This window comes from Acipenser ruthenus, chromosome 27 (assembly GCF_902713425.1).
Source record: "Acipenser ruthenus chromosome 27, fAciRut3.2 maternal haplotype, whole genome shotgun sequence".
In the NCBI taxonomy this organism is placed as follows: domain Eukaryota; kingdom Metazoa; phylum Chordata; class Actinopteri; order Acipenseriformes; family Acipenseridae; genus Acipenser; species Acipenser ruthenus.
In genome coordinates this window covers 706,718-725,641 of record NC_081215.1, presented here as the reverse complement: position 1 = coordinate 725,641, position 18,924 = coordinate 706,718, and the positions used below count along the sequence as shown (strand labels likewise).

Here is an 18,924-nt window from a genome sequence, read left to right as displayed (position 1 = left end):
GGTAAAGGTGTGAGGCAGGCTCCTTCGATCACAGGGCGTTCATTATCAGGCAGGATTGGGGGAGATTATGTTCGAGGATGAAAGGGAATTAAAACCTAAGTAGTTTTTCTAGCGGCAGCTCCCCAAAATGATGTCATGCATTAATTCCCCGAAAAGCTCCCGGTCTGAAATGCAATTGATAAAGCCTCATTTTTTTTATTCCATGATCATGGCAGCGCATGTAACACATATACCGCGTGTTTCGGAAGTCCCAGGACAGGCTAAAGCCACAGTAGGTGGTTTTGAACCGCAGGAGCCATGCCTTCGGGTATCCCCAGCCAGTCAGGGGGCTAGGAAGCTGGCATCCAACCACTGGCACACAGCGTGGTATAAAAGCGTTACACTGATATGGCGTGATAGTGATCAGGACCATGTTTCCTGGAATGTCAATAACCTTTATTACGTGTGTGTTTATACGGGCTTGTTGGTTCGCCTTCTTTACTGTAGTTCTTTTCAATATTGTTCCATGGAACCCTTTTCATCATGTCGTTCTGTGTGTATCTTCAACTACAATGTGAAAAAACATTCCCCCTGAATCGGGTTCACTTGAGCTGAAATGATCCCGTTTTGTTGTATGTTTGTAAGGCTGAGAATCCACCCTGCCACGGCTAATTGAATTCTTGTAAACGAAATGTCTTAAATTGTGTAAATAAATCTCTCCCGTGAATAGACTTATCGCAGATATTTAAGAGCTGTTCGAAGGAGTGTTTTTTTTTTTAAGAGCACTTTTGAGTATCCAACCCTTTCTAAAACAGGTGAAAAGCGATTTCTTGACAATATTCCTGAAAACAGCTTTTGGAGACTATGGGCCTCCTGTGTTACATTCTGCAAAGGAAACACACAGTACCGAAATAACTCATTGGAAAACGACACTGGTAGAATACTGTGCTAGAATACTGTGCTTGTATCAATAGCATAGAATGTTTTATGGAATTATCCTCGATACTCATAAACAACTTGTTTTTCTAATTTCAAAGCAGCAGTGTGGAGTAGTGGTTAGGGCTCTGGACTCTTGACCGGAGGGTCGTGGGTTCAATCCCCAGTGGGGGACACTGCTGCTGTACCCTTGAGCAAGGTACTTTACCTAGATTGCTCCAGTAAAAACCCAACTGTATAAATGGGTAATTGTATGTAAAAAAAAAATGTTATATCTTGTAACAATTGTAAGTCGCCCTGGATAAGGGTGTCTGCTAAGAAATAAATAATAATTATGTAGTTAGGAATTCTTAATGTGAATATCTGCTGGAATATCAAATACAATAGATCGTTGCCGCTTTGTGTTGCGCATTGGATGTCTGAAAAATGCAGAGAGGGGGGGGGGAAAGGGCCTTCAGCAAGTTACAAGCCCTGTACTTCAAAGTCTCCCACACAAAACGAATAATAAACCCATTTAGGGACATTAAATTAAAACCTGTTATCACGCCTCAACTATGAAAGCTAGTGTGCACGCAACGCGATTCTAGGTTACATGTTAAAACATTTAAACAAAAACGAAAAACAATTAAGAAGGTGAGTTTGTTGGGCGAGGCATAGCCTGGAGCAGACGATAAATCAAATTAAAAAAATAACCTTTCAGCTCAAAGACATGTCAAATGATGCCAGTGGTAACTATCTTCGGTTCTAATCAACAAGTAAACGTGAAGTTGCACGTATGTCTCTTGTATTTTTGTTGTTATCCCCAGTGAAATATATATATTAAAAATAATTTTAAGGGCCAAACGCAGTTCATCGTACCCGTTCAGATGGGCGTTTCCTTGTCTTCTGAGCTAAAATCATGTGCGGAGCCTGGGCAAACACAGTACATGGTTTTAACGCGTACCACCAAATAACACCACTATCGTGATCACAGCCAGACACAGGTCACACACACGCTCTAGTACCTAGTAATACAAAGTAACAATTAGATTATTTCAAATGTGCACAGAATAAGGATTTCAAGTCAGGGTTGGTTTTATTTTAGTATGCACAAAATTAACAAAAATAAATAAATTAAATTAAATAAAACAGGATTTAGTAGTAAGGTGTTAGTGAAGTTTTAGAAGACCTCGCGGCGATCTGATTCAAGCATTCAAAATCCTAAAAGGTATAGACAATGTCGACCCCTGAAACAAGAAACAAGGGCCAGGGGGTCACAAATGGAGATTAGATAAAGGGGCATTCAAAACAGAAAATAGGAGGTACTTTTTTACACAGAGAATTGTGAGGGTCTGGAACCAACTCCCCAGTAATGTTGTTGAAGCTGACACCCTGGGATCCTTCAAGAAGCTGCTTGATGAGATTCTGGGATCAATAAGCTACTAACAACCAAACGAGCAAGATGGGCTGAATGGCCTCCTCTCGTTTGTAAACTTTCTTATGTTCTTATGATACAGTAATTACCAGTAACGCCTAGACAGCATCACCTGCCACCAATTCACGTCATGCTTTGGAATGTTTTGTGTTATTATAATTCGGCAGGCAGCACCCGTATCAAAGCAACATTAGCAAGTTTACTGACTTGTCGTTAATAATACTTCCCCACCAACTCGGCTTCAGCCCTGGGGGAGAATGGCAGCTGTAGTTGGCTCCTAGCGCCTGCAGGGGGCAGAGCGCAGATATAGGAGTGGTGCATTGGAGTCACTGAACTCAGAATAGCGGAGACTTGTCCTAGTGTGCAGGACGGAGCTCTATTCGAAGCATTACAGTATCAGCAGTCTGCGCGTGTGTATGTATAGGCTTGCATGCGTTTAACTGCAAAAATTACAGCAATGGATGCGCCACTTACCGCCGCATACACATCCTGAGTCCCCGGGACGGGAAAATAAATGAACGGTTTTATTTTGTATTAGAGTTTTGTACTTCTGATAAAAAAAACGCTTTCTCTTTTTTTTAATTTTTTTTTTTTTAAATAACAAATACAAAAGCTAGGCTGACAGCAATGGCTGCACCACAACGAGCCGAATTGTCAATCTCACTCCAAGGGTTTCGAGCATAGGAAACTCTGGTGGTCTCATTTTATATATAGAAAGAAAGGAAGACGGGCCTTTAAATATAGCGATTATTTTTTTGTGTTTTATTTTATTTTTTTAATACAGATTCATGATGATGAACTCGTTGCATTTCGCCGAGGGGTCTCAAGCATCTGGGTTCTCCGCGGTCCCCGTAGCCGGGTCTGCGGCCAGGGGTGCGCGCCCGGCGGTCACCAGTGCGCTGCGAAACGATCTGGGCTCCAACATCCATGTTCTGAAGACATTAAACGTGCGATTCCGCTGCTTTCTAGCCAAAGTACATGAACTAGAGCGAAGGAACAAGCTGCTTGAGGCACAGCTGCAGGAAGCTCTCCTCCAGAAGCCTCGCTGCCGACCCGTTTACACCCGGAACCAAGCGGTCCAGACCGACTTTTCCTCTTCGAATCCACCGGCCCCTGGGCTCTACCACCACTCTCGGCTGCCCGGAAACATTTGGAGCTTCACCCACGTTCGAAGACAAGGGGAGCGGTTCGAGACGTTGCAGGGTCCCGGGGTGACCTGGACGCATCCGGACGGGGTAGGGGTACAAATCGATACCATCACACCAGAACTTCGGGCGCTTTACAACGTGCTGGCCAAAGTCAAACGAGAGAGGGACGAGTACAAACGAAGGTAGGTGGGGTCTCTCTCGCTCTCTCGCTCTCCTTCCTTGATAATAATAGTGATCTAAACTCAAACATTATATTGATGCGTTAAGGTATATTGCGTCTTTGTAATTTATACCCAATTGCAGTTTTGCAGATTTCAATGAAACGATCCAATCCATCTGCAGTGATTTAGCTAAACCGGATGTACAGCTTTGGCCAAAAGTTTTGCATCACCAAGTTATAGAAATAACAGATTTGCTTCATAAAGTCAAATGAAAGCTGCTGAATACACGTTAACATATTCAATTATATATACCGCTTTGTAGTTTTTCCATGTACTTAACGAAAAACTGACAATTGAAAAAATGTGACATTTCGAAATCTAACATGAAACACTGTATGGCTTCCGGTAGACTTTTGCGATATCATTTTGTAGTTTCTTTGATTAAGAGATACATTGTGTGTGTAATTGTATTTTCTTCGCTATCAAAAAGCTCACCTTATTTCCATTCTTTTAGGGTGGCTGCAAAGTGTATTTATTATTGGATACCGCAGATTGATTTTAAGATCCATCCCTTCGGTCTTATCAATGGAGATGTAATCAAATTCTGTTTCCTTTTTTGTGGAACCATCCTGCTTGGAAATTTAAAAAGTGATATTAATACACACCTTATTATTACATTGCCAAGAACTTAATAGATTCACAACCAGGTGTTTTGCCATTCACGGTTCCCAGGTTAAATTCTAAGCAAATCACCTTTTAATATTTGATCCCATCCCTTCTCTTAAATAGGTTTGTCTGTGTTGTGCTCAAGTTGCACACAGCGTTAGGTGTGAAATAAACAAAGCTGTGTCACTATGAAGTAACTTCAGTGATGGAGATTGTGTAGTGGTTTGATCCATTCCTGATCTTTAATAAGATACACCTGAGCTTGTTACCTTTACACTGGGGCTGATCAAGCTCCTAGTAAAACCTGAAATGGGTGACACTGCTATGCACTAGGAGTTTTATTCCCATCCCTGAAGTATGGTGTGGGTGGCTGATTTGGGAACATTGTAGGTGAACGTTTCTCATGAATTACTTTTATAAACTGTTTACTTAAATTCCCAGTAATTGTGTGTTTTTAAAATTATGCCTTTTAATTACACTAAATACTGTCCAAAACATGTACAGGTTTGTGCGCCTAGCAATTGCAGTGAGTTCACGTGTTGTGTTGATGATGTCAAAGACTCAACTTAAATGAGTTAGGTAGAGGATGTATTCATACCAGCTACAAAACACATGTGTTCTTTAATGGAGATCCACTGTGTGAACTGCAATGAGCCATGTTGTGCTCTTGGTCTGGTATCACGATACAGACCTCTTTTACGATATGATATGTCCTGCAAGGAAAGTATCGTGATTCATCGGTTACACCCGGATCAGTCGCATCATTCTTGAGAAGGGTGTCTCCTTTCGTTTGAATAGATTGTTGATATTGTTTAGTTCTTTGTTTTATTATTTGACATGGCGGCAGGTACCAGTAAAGGTAATTGTGCAGCTACATGGGATAAGGCAATTAATCCACAGCTTTCCACCTCATGGCATGCAGTTTCAAACCGTGGTTTTTAATTTACCACATTACAGCTCATACGTGCATGTATGTGATTTACCCTACTGAAGATACCATTAGTATTAGTATTATCATTTATAACTGGAGTGTTTTGCAGGTATGCCTTTTACCTCTGAAGACCTGACTGCACAAGCTTAACGATAGGACCCATAAAGTTATAAATATGGGGTTAAGTCTTGGATTACTCAAAGCTGTTCCCTGTTAAGTTATTATTATTTTTTTTTTTTAAAAGACGACTTCAGCTGTCGTGTTTAATATGATCTCAGAATAGCCGTCCGCCGTTGATGCAAGTTTTGCTTGACCAGCGGAGTGGCTGAGGCACATGCCAGGGGGAGATTTAAAAAAAGATAGTCCCTTTGTTAGAGTTTCACTGCACTGTTAAGGCAGTGCTAATAGTTGCTATATGAGGCGATGGGCAGTAAATAATACTCTGTGTTTGGCGATTGTCATAGATACAGGAGCTAAAGAAAATAAAAAAAAAAAACATTTTGTAACACCTGCCCCTTCTGCTTGAGCTCCTGAAAATCAGCTGGGGTGGACAGGACAGGACAGGACAGGCTTGTTGTTCATCGTTCAGACCAAGCAGATGTTTTAATGGGCCAGCATGCAGAAGTAAAGCATGTGTACAAATAACAGGCTGCATACTCTTTTCAGAGTCTTCATGTGTGCCTAGCCCCGGGGAACCGGACAGCACATCAGACAAGCAGGTCCTATTTTATGCTTTGCAGCTATGGTTTTTTTTCTGTCATCCGTTTTGTTCCAGCAGTTAATTTTCAGATGTGTGTGAACCACCGCTGGAGACAGCTGTCTGCAACTAGCAAATACCTGGTTTGAGTAAACCTGCTGTTCTGCTCGAGTAACTGCACGTTCCTTACATGAAATGAATGAATGAAATATATTGTGTTAAATAACAGGAGTTATTGACGTAAGAGATTGAGTAACCCCTGTTGGAATGACTGGAATCTCAAACAGCATAGGGAAATTAAACTCCCTTCACGGGGCAGTTTGAGCCATGTGGGGGTTTATGAGCATAATTGGGTACACCCAAGCCTTCGACTCAAGCGCACATTAGTAGAGGTCTCGTATATGCAGCTTGAGGTAAAATCTGGACTGGTCAGATCCGCAATGGAATGGGGTTTGTGCTTCTCGTCCCGTCCTCTTGTTTACAGCAACGTTTTGACCTCAATAACCCGATTGTCCTGAAAATATAATTACACGAGAACAGCTGGCCTATGTGGAGTTTTATCACAAACCAGACAGACATGATAAGCTGCGGTGAGCCTGCTGGGTAATGTGCCTGTAATCTTCAGAAACATAAGACTTAAATAATAAAAAATAAAATCACTTCCAGGAATAGTCTTGCAGCTGTGCCATTTCCTGCATGTTTTTTTTTTTTTTTTCAGCTAATTCATGTTATTAATCCTCAATCAGCCCGGGATACTTGCTAGTTATTTTCTTTCTCTTGCTTGCTGTTGCTGTGCTGTTAGTCATCATAAAAGCTCATTAAAGCCCTGCAGTCTTGTGAGGACAGTTTCACAATCGGGGGAAGCAGAAGTATGTGAATGAAAGTAGCGGTTTGAACATTGCGCACGCATTGGTTCCAGTTCTTAGACAAAGCACAGAGCTGACAAGCTCGGACGAGCCTCAAGAGGCTCTCTTAAAAAAAACTAGGACTGGCTCAAACCTCTGTGCAATGGGAGTCTTTAGCCATCGCGCCAAATGTAACCACAAACATGTGCTGGAAAGACCAACTTGCAGCTGTCCAGGACACAGCTTTAGCAGCCGATGGTGCTCATTGGACAGCACAGAGTGTTGAAAGAGGGGGTTTGGCTGAGCACCCCAGCACATACAGAATAGGATAGGAAACATTCTGTATCTAGACAGGGCATAGTCTTCACTTTCATAGCAATCTCAGCCATGTGTGCTGTAGTTGTTGGTGGCCTAATCTAAGGGTGCATGGTTGTGTCTAACTAAGCACACACACACACACAAAAAAAAAGCTATAATGTCTCAAAATGCAGTGGAGTGAGACACAAATAGGGACAGTAATTGCTGGAAGCAGCTTCCCTATGTTTGTCTATCTGTAAAGTACAAAGATCCCTATTTATTCAAGCTCTTCTTTTTATCTAGTGTGCAATATGAAATATTTTGTTGAAGGGATACAGTAGCACAGTGCTGTTACGAAGCATGAGAGAAGCAATAATAGTTTTATTGTTTCATTGGGGTTCTCAAACATGTGTGTATGTGTCTGAGAATACATAGATACACACATATCTGACCCAGATCTCAAAGTATTTAGGTAGATGGTAACCTGAGACTCTAGCAATGTGTGTCATAAAAGTACCCCTCCACCCTCCCCCACCCCGAGGCTTAGCAACCCATGTGTTCCTGGTGTCTCGCCTGTGATCTGATCCTTCATATCTGATCTGGAATGTGATTAATGCAGCAGGAGCAGTAATAATCAGGGTAAAGCCTCAGATCTGCGCTCCTGTTTTGTCTGTTCAGCGTGCTCAAGGAGGAAGTGACTCCGTGCTTCCTGTGCTTTGTGCTCTGTGGCTGGGTGAGCGAGAGGGAGGGAGGGGGTCGGGTTGAGTGAGGTCATGCTTTTCCTGTGAGAGACTGTCTTGCTTGTGACGGTTCACTGGAGAGGGACTAAAGCAACCCCTCCTGTGTTGGGAACCTTTTATTATTTTTTTAGGGAAATGACAGAATTTGGCCCCTATGATAATGGTATGTTATTTGTGTAGGGGCTGGGAACTCTTCATACCAAACATTAGGCAATTGTTCATTTTGGGAAGGTTGTCTTTGGGGAGGAAGGGAAAGAATATGAATAATATTGTATTATAAAAGTAAAGGAGAACATGAAACTGTTTTCCGGCTACGGGGGCACGTTTCTGCAGTATATAAATGTCAAATATTGATTTAAGGGATATTTTATAATGCAGCTGCATTATAAAAAACTGAAAAGGAGAAAAAACTGAAAGGAGAAAAAATAAGTATTGGTGATTTCCACCAATATTGTTGTACATCTCTGCTGAAGAATTCTGTCCAGGTTTGTGATATTACTGATGTGTGAATGTTGTAAAAAAAATAAATAAAATGCGCTCTAATATTTTAAGCCGGCCTTGGGTGCTATGTTTTCCGGGACGGTGTGGTGGCCCTTTCATCTGTTAATGTATACAAGTCTTAAAAGGATTGCTACACAGTGCATGAAACAGAATTGCAAAAAGAACGTTTCAGCCGCTGTCGATTTGAAGATGAGAGAAGGACTGCTGGCTGTACCAGTTCCATTTTCTAATCAGACGCAGTTTATAAAGGAGGCAGGACAGGATGCACTCGGAGTCTCAGCGTGAAGACCAGGATGCGACCTGATGCTCCGCCGCACAACTGATCAAAAGGCATTTTGTTAATCGCTTGATGTGCGCAACAACATGAAAGTGTTATTGAAAAAAGGTTTCTACAGCGGGCAGGGTATTTCTGCAGTGTAAGGGGTTACTCTGTGTTAAATGCCCTGAGCAGAATCCGCCCCTGACACAACATGAAGTAATACTGCGCTTGTGTCAAAGATTGTGTTATCGGACATTGTAAAGATTTTTCCAGTCCCAAAAGGATGGGTGGATATTTGTATAATAAAGGCATGATAATGAAAGAAACCGCACCCTAAGGGTTAACCTTTTAATAACAAATATTACACTTTTTATTATGATTTATGTTTGAAAAGGGACTTGTATATTTGTCAACAAATGCTGCTTTTTAAAATAACATTAAATTGCCAAAAAAGATTGAAAAAATAAGGTCCATAGTCCACATATTTCCCTAGTCTCATCTTGGCTAAGTGCTTACACATAACTAGGTTTTGGAAGGGACTGATTTCATTTAGCAGTTTCTAATTGAATCAGGGCAGTGCAGTGAACAAAGCAATACGGTAGGTTTGGCTGGGGTGAAGTTCATATGGGGTCAGTGCTTAACTAGCATATATGGATAGAGGATTCCATTCAAGAGTTCTTTAGAACTTAGAATGCCCGGATCTATTTCGATGCCCTCTAAGGATATATTAAAGATCAACCAGAGTTCTACTGCAGGAACCTGCAGCTGGACAGTTTTTGGGCTCTTAAGGAAGATATTATAAATAGTTCATTATAATTTAGAGACTTTTCCTTAGATTCCTTGGGCATACGTGCTGATAATGGCAATCGTGGCTTCAAGCGCCGTGCGTGCCGTAGCGCTTCCTTGATTTATTAACAGTCATACTGTACGGCAGCTCATAGCTGTGCTGCTGTCTGCATGAACTGAACCGCGCACAAAGGAATCTCTGTGAACGCAGCAACGCATTCATCTGCATAAGAATGGGACCATTTACCGCTGTTCTTTTTAAAAATAAAATAAAATTTGAAATAAAGCAGGTTCGTCAGTGCAAGAGCTTAATAAGTCCTTCGTTTTGCCTCGTATCACTTTAGTGTGGCGCAGGACAACATGCCCTTTGATTGCAGGGATTAATGAGGGAAGGAGCTGCAAATGCTGACGGCTTAGATCCAGGCCGGGGAGTGGCGCCGCCAACGGGGCCCATTGTTCTGACTTGGTGGTTCAGGGGGAGGAGGAAAGTTACTTCCAGATAGATTAGAGTGACTCACGGCATCAATCTCAGGGACTTCTCCTCGTGTCCAGGAATGCTGTTGGCTCTTGTGCACTGGAGCAGTTGAGAAGTGCTGTGAAAACTCTTTTACGTTAAAGCATCATGGTTGAACTTTCTGTTGTGCAGCAGCAGAGTTTATCAATAGTAACGTCTGGATTGTTAATTAATGCATGTTGGTATCAATCGGCAGCATGTCAAAATATCTGTCTGAGCAAACAAATAGGGTTGTCTGGTAAATACACAAGGGTGCTGGTTTTACTGGTACCAGGTGGTTTACTCTAAACCCACATCCTACTGCATCCTGGCCCATTGCTCAAACCACTGAACTTCACTCCCTGTCTTAACAAGTCTTGCTTAAACGTGACTGTATTGTTAGATGCATTCCTTTAGCTTGGTAACCATAGTGACCTGCGCATAAGCAGTGATAGTATCCATGTGCCCTTTGGTCAGAGGTTAACTTTTGGTTATGGAGAATGCACTTGGAGTGTAAATGTGGAAGAAATACTGTGCGTTTCTCAAGCCTCTTTGGGAATGCTGAAGACGACCTCTAATGATAGCCCACAGGCTGTGTGCTGCTTCATTCTTCCTTTCCTGTTGCTAATCTTTCCACTATAAATACCCTTGAAGTCCCACAAGGCTTCGTGCACAAACGCAGTGTGGGGGAATGGACACATGTAAATTAATGGTAATACAACAACATGTGTGATTGCGCTAGTGTATCTGGTAAAGACAGCAGTGAGTTCAATGCTTGCGGTCTGCTTGATAGATGAGCTGTCTTTATTACTGCTGAAACTAGTTGAAAGGGAAAGCTGGTTACCTAAGAGCAGATCTGTTTACCAGGTGGAGTCCACAGACGTGCTGATCCGTTTACTTTGGCAGGACCTGAAAAGGACACAGTCTGCTTCTTTCCCAGGAGCACTGTAAGAAATTCCTGCCCAGTAAGAAATTCTTGCAATTGCCAGCGTGCTGTTGGTGTCCAGCAATAACAAGCTTTTAACCAGCATTGCACTCCAAATCCCAGTTCTGAACATGCTTGCCTTTATAAAAGATGTCCATATTAAAAGCATAGCAGTCTAATGAAGCACAATTAAAGCATAGTTAAGCCCTGTAAAACATATTAATAAATATGGTAAACCAGGGGTACATGGTAAATGCATAGTATAACCATGGAGAAAAGCATTTTAAAACTTCAGAAATGCAGTGCGGTAAACTTTTATAAAGGTAGCAGAAGTCCTGTTATTGCTAGACTTTTTAATCCATTATCAACTAACTGTTTTTTAACCAAGCTGTCTGTCCAGTACACCAATTTAATTTAATTCGCCTTCCACGTCAATGTTTGTAAAGACGAGTGATGTTCTGCCTTTGGTGTAGCTGTTTCAGTGTAGTGCTGTGTCATGTAGGGGATGCAGGAAGCATGGGAAATTGTCAAACCCAAAGGGTAAAAGTTTAAGCTGGTATATTAATCTCCAGCGTGAATGAGAACACTGCAGCCTCATCACGGTTTGTCTAGATGGAAAAGAAGGAGTGAAATTCTTTGGGGGCTGCAGCTGAGCCTTGCTTTGAGCATTTCAATCCCGCATTGCATCCTGGCACAAACGCAAAACATTGTTTTAATTTGATTGGGCTCTTGTTTTTTTCCGTCTGAATAAAACTGGGACACAGACTGCCCCTGCATCCCCTCTCTCTCTCTCTCTCTCACGCTTGTCTAACCCAGCTCTCCTGAAGCACAGATCCGTCTGATTTGGTTATGTGTGCTGACACTGTCCTGGCACCCGTCCAGACCTCATTTAAAGACAAGACGAGGGAGGGGTTTTATAAATATGATTTTGACCCATCTCTCTGGGTCAAGGCCTGCTTCATCTGGAAAGCCTGACTGGCACCCTGCCCTGCTTGTCTTCTAAGAGCGAGACTGAGCTTTCAATCTTAGTACAGGAAGCAGCAAGGGACAAAATAGTGTAGCTGATCCCACACAGTATATTCCTGACCTCCAGCTTGTGTTCCTGTAACTGCTCAGTCATCAGAGTCTGCACTTTACTCACTAAAGGCTCACACTGTTGTAGACTCTTATGAATTAAATCCAGAAGTACAACATTGTCCAGGAATAACTTGAAGATGTGTCATTTTCACCATGAAGTAATGCTTATTTAACGAGCCGAGGAATAATAGTCTCTGAGACCACGTTGTTGCAGCCGTTGCTGAAGTAGAGAATCTCTAAATCCTGCCTGTGTCCCGATACTGTTTCACTGGGGGCCGATTCGATATTCTGTCTGATTGGTATAATTACGCTGTCAGCTGTGAGCAGTGCATCAGCTGTTTGAAAGGTTGTTTTCATGGGGAGTATCTGCTTGGGTTATTTACATCTCACCCAAGGAAACACGCGGGTTTGTGTGGCGGGGATGATGAACAGCAGCTAATGAGCTGAGGAAAGTCTACAGGGCCGTGCATACTATCAGCAGGAGGGCTGTGTGTTTGCTTTACTGAGCCCTGATAGAAACACAGGATATGGACACAATCATTGCTGTTTGGTATTCTGTTTGGTATTCTGCAGTGGAATTGATTTGTTTTGTGAGATGCTCAAATGCTATAGAACAATGCTCAGCTCCTTTTCAGAGGGACTGTGGAGTACAAGGCGGGGTTCAGTGTTAAAGTAACTTGCAAACATTTTAAAATGAGAATTAAAATTATATATATATAGATATAGATATAGATATAGATAGATAGATAGATAGATTTATACGTACATACATTTACCAGCCTCACATTAACAACCTGCTACAGAATGCTCATTGAGGCTCTGAAGCCTCCTGCTCTGTGTGTGCGTGTGTTCCTGTGCACTGCTCCTTCACGCAGCACTGCGACGGCAGTCTCTTCCTCCCAATTTCATTTAGCCTGCTTGTTTCGTGCCAGTTACCTGTGGATAAAGTCACAGCACTGACAGCTCTGTTCATTGCAGCGTCAGACCACTGCTGTGAGGCTGCGGATCTTGGGCTGGGTAAATGTAATTGATATCGCCTCCCTGTCCACTATGTATGCCAGTCAGCCCTTGGGCAGCAGCATGTTTAACGAAAGCACCAGATGAGCTACGATCAGGTGTTTCCTTGTTATCTTATTTGCCAGTCCGATAAACATCCAGGTCAACGGCCTACATTAACTACACTGGTCTCTATTAAGATTATTCAATTATGTATAATTCCTTGTACTTAAATTTCACAACAGACTAAGGAAACAGAGTCCTCGTGTAGAGTGAAAATGTGTTGGCAATTGTATGAAAGAAAATGTGTTGGTAATGTTAAACCAGTTTGTTGGAGGTGACTTTGGCGATTTGCTAAGGCAACTGCACTTGTCCTTAGGCTTAAAATTATTGAATGATAAGGCATGTGCTAGAAAGTATGGGAAAGGAGAAATTAAACAATTAGCCACAGTAATCTGGTGAAAGAGTAGTTAGTGGTTGGTTGCACCTGTGTGAAGTAAACAGACGAGAGAAAAATGAAGAGACTGATATGATCATCATTGCAGAGATCAAAAGTGATTAGAACAATAAAGGTACAGAGCAGACATGGTTTCTGTACCGCAGCCCAACACTCCCTTTTCCCAGCTGTGCATTAGAAAGCGCAAGTCCTTTGCAGTTGTTTTTTGTTTTTCTAATCAAAAGACAAGGAAGTGGCATTGTTGCAGGATTATATTCCGAACGTCAGCCTCTGATGTTGAAGGACAGGCTTGTTGAGCTCCGTGTTATGTTACATGTGTTTTTTTTTTATTGTTGTTTTGTTTTTTTCTTTGTTTGTTGAAGAAATCACTTAGCAGGCCACTTGGACAATTCACTGCAACAAATCCTGCAATAATGCTGTCGTGAAGAAAGAGTTGGCAGAAATCCTTAATCAACTGTATACCAAAGATTGTTGGCAACCTCTATCAATAAATATATATATATAATTGCTTTTAGTATTGGAAGCGTAGTGCTTTGTATAGGGAGTGCTCCATTCCATAGGGAGATGAGGCGCAGGTAACCCTAAAGCAATTAGCGTCAGTCCCTGCAGGGTCTTCCGATCTTAATTAAATGTAGATTTATTTAGGCTGGATTATTTAATCTAATGCGTAAAGCATCCCTGACAATGTTCTTCTGATTCACATCACATATATGATGCAGTATTATTAGTGTAAGGTGATTTTGTTAAGGCAGCATGGTCATTATTATAACAGATTTGACACTGGCATCTTGTTTTGGCTCTGGCTGGTAATGGGTACATTTGGGTTGGCAATGTCATAATGCTGTGCTATTACCCAGTCGTGGAGTCTTTAACCCTGGTTTAAAGTCTCCACCATAGGAAGGCAGTTGTACGAGAAACGATGCCCCTATTCCACCCATGTCAAGCTGTGTGTGCATCCGGCAGATCCTTGATATGACTTGTAAAGCCTTCAGTGTAACCTGAAGAACCTCCGCCATCCCACTGGGATCTGCATTCTCGTTCTAAGGTGAAACAGCACTATGGCTCTGGTATTGCTATATTACTGTATTATCAGTATTACTTTTAAGTCCTTCAGTATTTCCCGCTGAGCCTTTTAATATTGAGGTTTTGTAATGGGTTTGAGCCAGCCCAGTACCTGAAACGCCAATTACTGTGAAAACATTATCCCACAGAATTCCAATGAATCCAGATGGGGGTGTAGACTTGTTGTTCTAAGAAGCATTCCACAGCCTACTCTGTGCCGATACATGCCAAAACAGCAAGCGCCAAACACAGAAAACACAAGTCTGTGCTTAGCACCTTTAATAAGGTGATTGTAACGTTTTAGAAAATAATTATCTGTACATTCTCCAAGTTCTCATCACACGCAATCCTGTGGGTAAACACCTGGCCACACCCGTCACTTTGTTATATGAATTAAACTTTTTTGTTTTTTTTTTTCACGAGGAAATGGGGGATATGTGTAACAGGGCGGCTCAACTGGATAAATGATTATAATTGCATTTTTAATTTATAAAAGCTTTTCTTTTTTTGTTGTATGGATTTACAGTTTGCACCTTCATTCGTGTTTTTTTTTTTTTTTAATGATAAGGATGCATTTGGGTTGCTTGTAATCTGGTTTCAAATTGTGCAAGTTATCGACCATTGAATTAAAATAGCTTTTAGTTCAGGGGCTGGGGAAGGTATTGAGTTTAGCCGTCCCAGTGATTGCTTGGGTCATTTTGGTGTCATTCATACAGACAGCCATACAGTGCATTGCATCAGCAAGCTATTGGACCTCCAGATCCAAGAGCCCCAATAACTACTCAGCCAGGAGATTACTAAAGTAATCTAAACTCATGCCAAACCAGTACATTGCAGGGGCAGCACAGGCCATCATTGCAGTTGAATGAATCAGTCGCATAGCTGATGGTTTTTTTTTTAAGAATGATCTCATTGGAAATTCATAACGAGCCATGCAGATGTCATCAAGGAAAGTTTAAAAGGAACAGCACCCTTTAATTATGTTTAGTGAATTCAGCAATCTTCATAGGCGTGTGCAACTACGTTTTATGATTTTATGATTTTCATTATTTTAATCTCAACAGGGCTTTCGATTTAACGCACCCTGAAATCGGTTACCTGTGCTTCCTTATGTTTGATAGATCTTTAGAGGTAAAACGAGGTTTCCATAGCTATACGTTAGGTTTTTTTTAAATGAAGACTGGATTTATAGACAGCCAGACAATACTGAACTGTAAGTTGACAACAGTACTTTGAGTTGATTCAGGTGTCTTGTTGCTGGTGTACAGAGGGCAAAACAAAACAGAATAAAGCCCTCCTTGTGAAGGCTCACCAGCCCCTTATTGTGTGCCTCACTCCCTGGGGTAACAGTTATTCGGCTTTGCGTGAGAACCTAATAGTCAGATTTCTAGGGGGCAACAGGGATTAGTTGCCCCACCCAGTACTGTACCTTTCTACCTAATTATATAACCATTAAGAATAGGCACATGTTTGAATCGAACACCAGCCTGCTGTATAATTAAGGAAATGCCTTTGGCTGAAGGGTGCTGCGATTTCATAGTGCTTTCCAACAGCTTATACCTGCCTGCCATGGAAGAGTATCTCAACCTTTTCGATATGTAAAACTCACATAGGTGCGAATGTCCAATGGTGAGACCTGCAGGGAAAAGGTTGATTGATGAGGTGCTGGGAAGCATTTCTTGGTAGCACAGAGTGTCAAACAAAAGGGTGTTTATTCCAATGAAAGGGGTCTCGGAATGTTTGCGTGAGTGGAACATTCCGTGTGATTTGAGAACATTCCGTGTTCCCACCTCGCACGTACTCAATGAGGTGCATGAGCCTGAACCCTCGAGTCACCGTGGGAACCCTCTGTTAGGTGTGCATCCCCCTTGTGCTTGTAATGTGTGGGAGAGCCTGGGTGCTGCTTTTAATAGGGGAGTGAGGAATTGAGCAACCAGCTGCGAGACGGCTGTGATGCATTGCAAGTGAAGCCCGAAGTGCTAATGACGGACCTGGATTGGAATTCTTCATGGTCAGTCTGGGACTGGAGATAAGAAGCAGAGGAATCCAGTAAAATGTGACCTTCATGTGGGTAGCTGTCTGGGGGGCTGACCCTGCAATATTGTCTGCAGGGTTTAAAAAATGTTATTTAAAAAGAAATCTGGTTTTGTTTTGATACTTTTCTCTCTGTGTATTTTAATTTGTTTGTTTTGTTTTGGGGGGCCTGCAGTGGGCACTGGGATTTAGGTGCTTTGGCAAGCAAGGATCTCCCTCCTGCAATCAATCTCTTTGACAGGTTGCAAAAAGATTGCTTTGAAAGCAGAGCTCAAACCACGGACTGCTATACGAGTGCGCCTGTCCTCAAGAATGCAGTAATCTGAGACAAATCCAGGAGAAAAAGCAGTCTGTGATATCTCAATACACAGCATATATCGTGCTGTTTTTTCAGCCCTGAGAAGCCTCTTGTGCACCACTTCAGCTGAGTGGTGTATGAATCAGAAAAAAGTTGACAATTTACCATCAATTGCTGCACACTGGATCAATTGAATATATTGATTGATACTGATTTAAATCTAGGTATTTTTCAGCACTGGGCTTTGTATATTCATTTCAACGAACTCAAGCTTCAACGTCATCTATAGTAATAAGATGAGGGTCAGTCTTAAGTGAATAAGTCTAAACCTTCAATTTCCATTGAGGCTCCTGGAATTCGCACTTATGGTCTTGAGAAGTGGTATATTGGGAATTAGTCTGGAACATAAGGGAGTTAAATACTACTGAGTGTAATAATATTGGATTTTACTACAATAGCAAGAAGGTCATTTAACCCCTTTTAATATGGAACTTGGAAGGAAGCACATTTGCATAGTTGGCTCATATTATTGTATTGTTCCAATACCCAGACGCGCTGTGTGATTGTTGGGGATGAATCCTAAAATTAAGCAAGGGTCCAGAGAGCTGAAAGAGCTGTGATCATTTCAAGTTTTAATATGAAAACGTAAATCCGCAATCTGATATGGTGTGTGTGTGTTTTTTTTTTTTTCTGCATGTAGGAGATGACATTTAAATCAGATGTTTATGATTCCAGTGCTAAAGTAGCTCATCCTAGCCTAGCAAGCATGCATTTGCTTAAATAGCTTCCAGTAACTCAAAAGTGCTTGTTGCAATGTGTCTTTGAAGGCGTGACAGCGTTCCCAACAATGTTGAAGAAGGCAGGGCTGGTCCTGTGAATCGTACCCCATAGTAAAATGCTCAGATGCCTCAGATTCCATGCATGCCGTCGAGTCTGTTCTCTTACTTTTCTAGTGCACAGTATTGTCAGGGAGCTGAGCTTAAACCTCGGGAGCGGCTACAAGTGGAATTTACTTTCTTTTAAATGGAAACTATAGGATCCTCATTTAGTTCTTTGCACTGTTCCTACTCTGATTTGGTTAAACTTAATTCAATGGTAAAAACAGGTCAAGTCGTCAAACATTTGGGCTGGTGGCTTCATCGATGTTATGGGCGATGTTAACACCAAATTCTCATTTATATAATAATTTCACCACATAATCATTACAGGCACTAACAAGCAGAAAGTTTGTTTACTTGAAAGTAATCCTTACCTTTTTTAAAATAACAAAAAATGTGTAAACTAATCGGTTAGAGATTCATTTAATAATACAGTTTATCTGATCCCTCACCCCAGTACACAGTACTGTCTATGGAGTCACCTCTCATAGAGATTATCCAGTGCAGTACAGTATGGTACTCTCTGTTAAAATGAAAATATTTGGATCAACCGTTTTCCTTTTCACATGGATGTGCTGACGGTAAATTATTCCAGCAATGAACCTTTAGCTTCTGCACATCCTTGTGACTAGTTTAAAATGGATTGCTGTCATTTCTAATGATGAACTGCCTGAGAGTCGGTATGACAGCCCCTTGCAAGCATAGTGCTGCTCAACATGCAAGGAGAGCGTGTAGCATCACCATAGAATCACCTGGTGCTGCATCTAGCAACCAAATGGACAGCTGCAGAGTTCTACAGGCAATTGTGATGTAGCGTGAGGCTGTCTGGGAACCCACGCTTGAAAGGTATTCTGTGGGACTTCTTAATGACAGATTGTATACCTTGATATCAGAGAAACATCTTAGCTGTCTATTGTTATACCTGGGAAAACAACCTACTAGAACAGCAGTGTAGTCAGCCGTAGCCTTCGGATCTACTTGGCCTGCAGCAATAACGTACTCGGGTTACGTAGTTGAATGCTGTTCAGGTTGGGCCATGACCACTGCTACACAGAAACTTTCACCGAACAGTACAGTGCTGCCTTGGAGATCAAAACATAAGAGTTTTGTTTTAAGTTAATTGAGACTCTTGAACTGGTTTAAAAGGTAAGCCACTCAGCCCATGATTAGCACGGGTGCAGATAATTAACTTAGTCAAACAATTCAAGGATACAGTCTGGAGAACATTGTTTGTATAACCAGTGTGGGTAAAATTCTTGTCTTGTCTTTTGTTTTTAAAATGTGTACCTAATGCATCAGCTTACAGGGTGATTCTTTTACATGCATTTTCCTGCTGCACTCATA

General features: G+C 41.7%; 1 protein-coding gene across 2 annotated transcripts in view; it reads left to right on the top strand.

Annotated features, from left to right (window-relative positions):
* The first annotated feature begins 2,644 nt into the window (after window positions 1–2,644).
* Window positions 2,645–18,924, top strand: part of LOC117963634 (intermediate filament family orphan 2-like) — a 30,151-nt gene continuing 13,871 nt past the window's right edge. Inside the window, exon 1 of one of the 2 annotated variants that reach the window (XM_034904445.2) lies at window positions 2,645–3,659. In XM_034904445.2, coding sequence (XP_034760336.2) covers window positions 3,118–3,659 — 542 coding nt within the window. In that variant the 5' untranslated portion in view covers window positions 2,645–3,117. The remainder of the gene's footprint in view (window positions 3,660–18,924) is intronic. The other variant, XM_034904446.2, reaches the window with a different exon arrangement.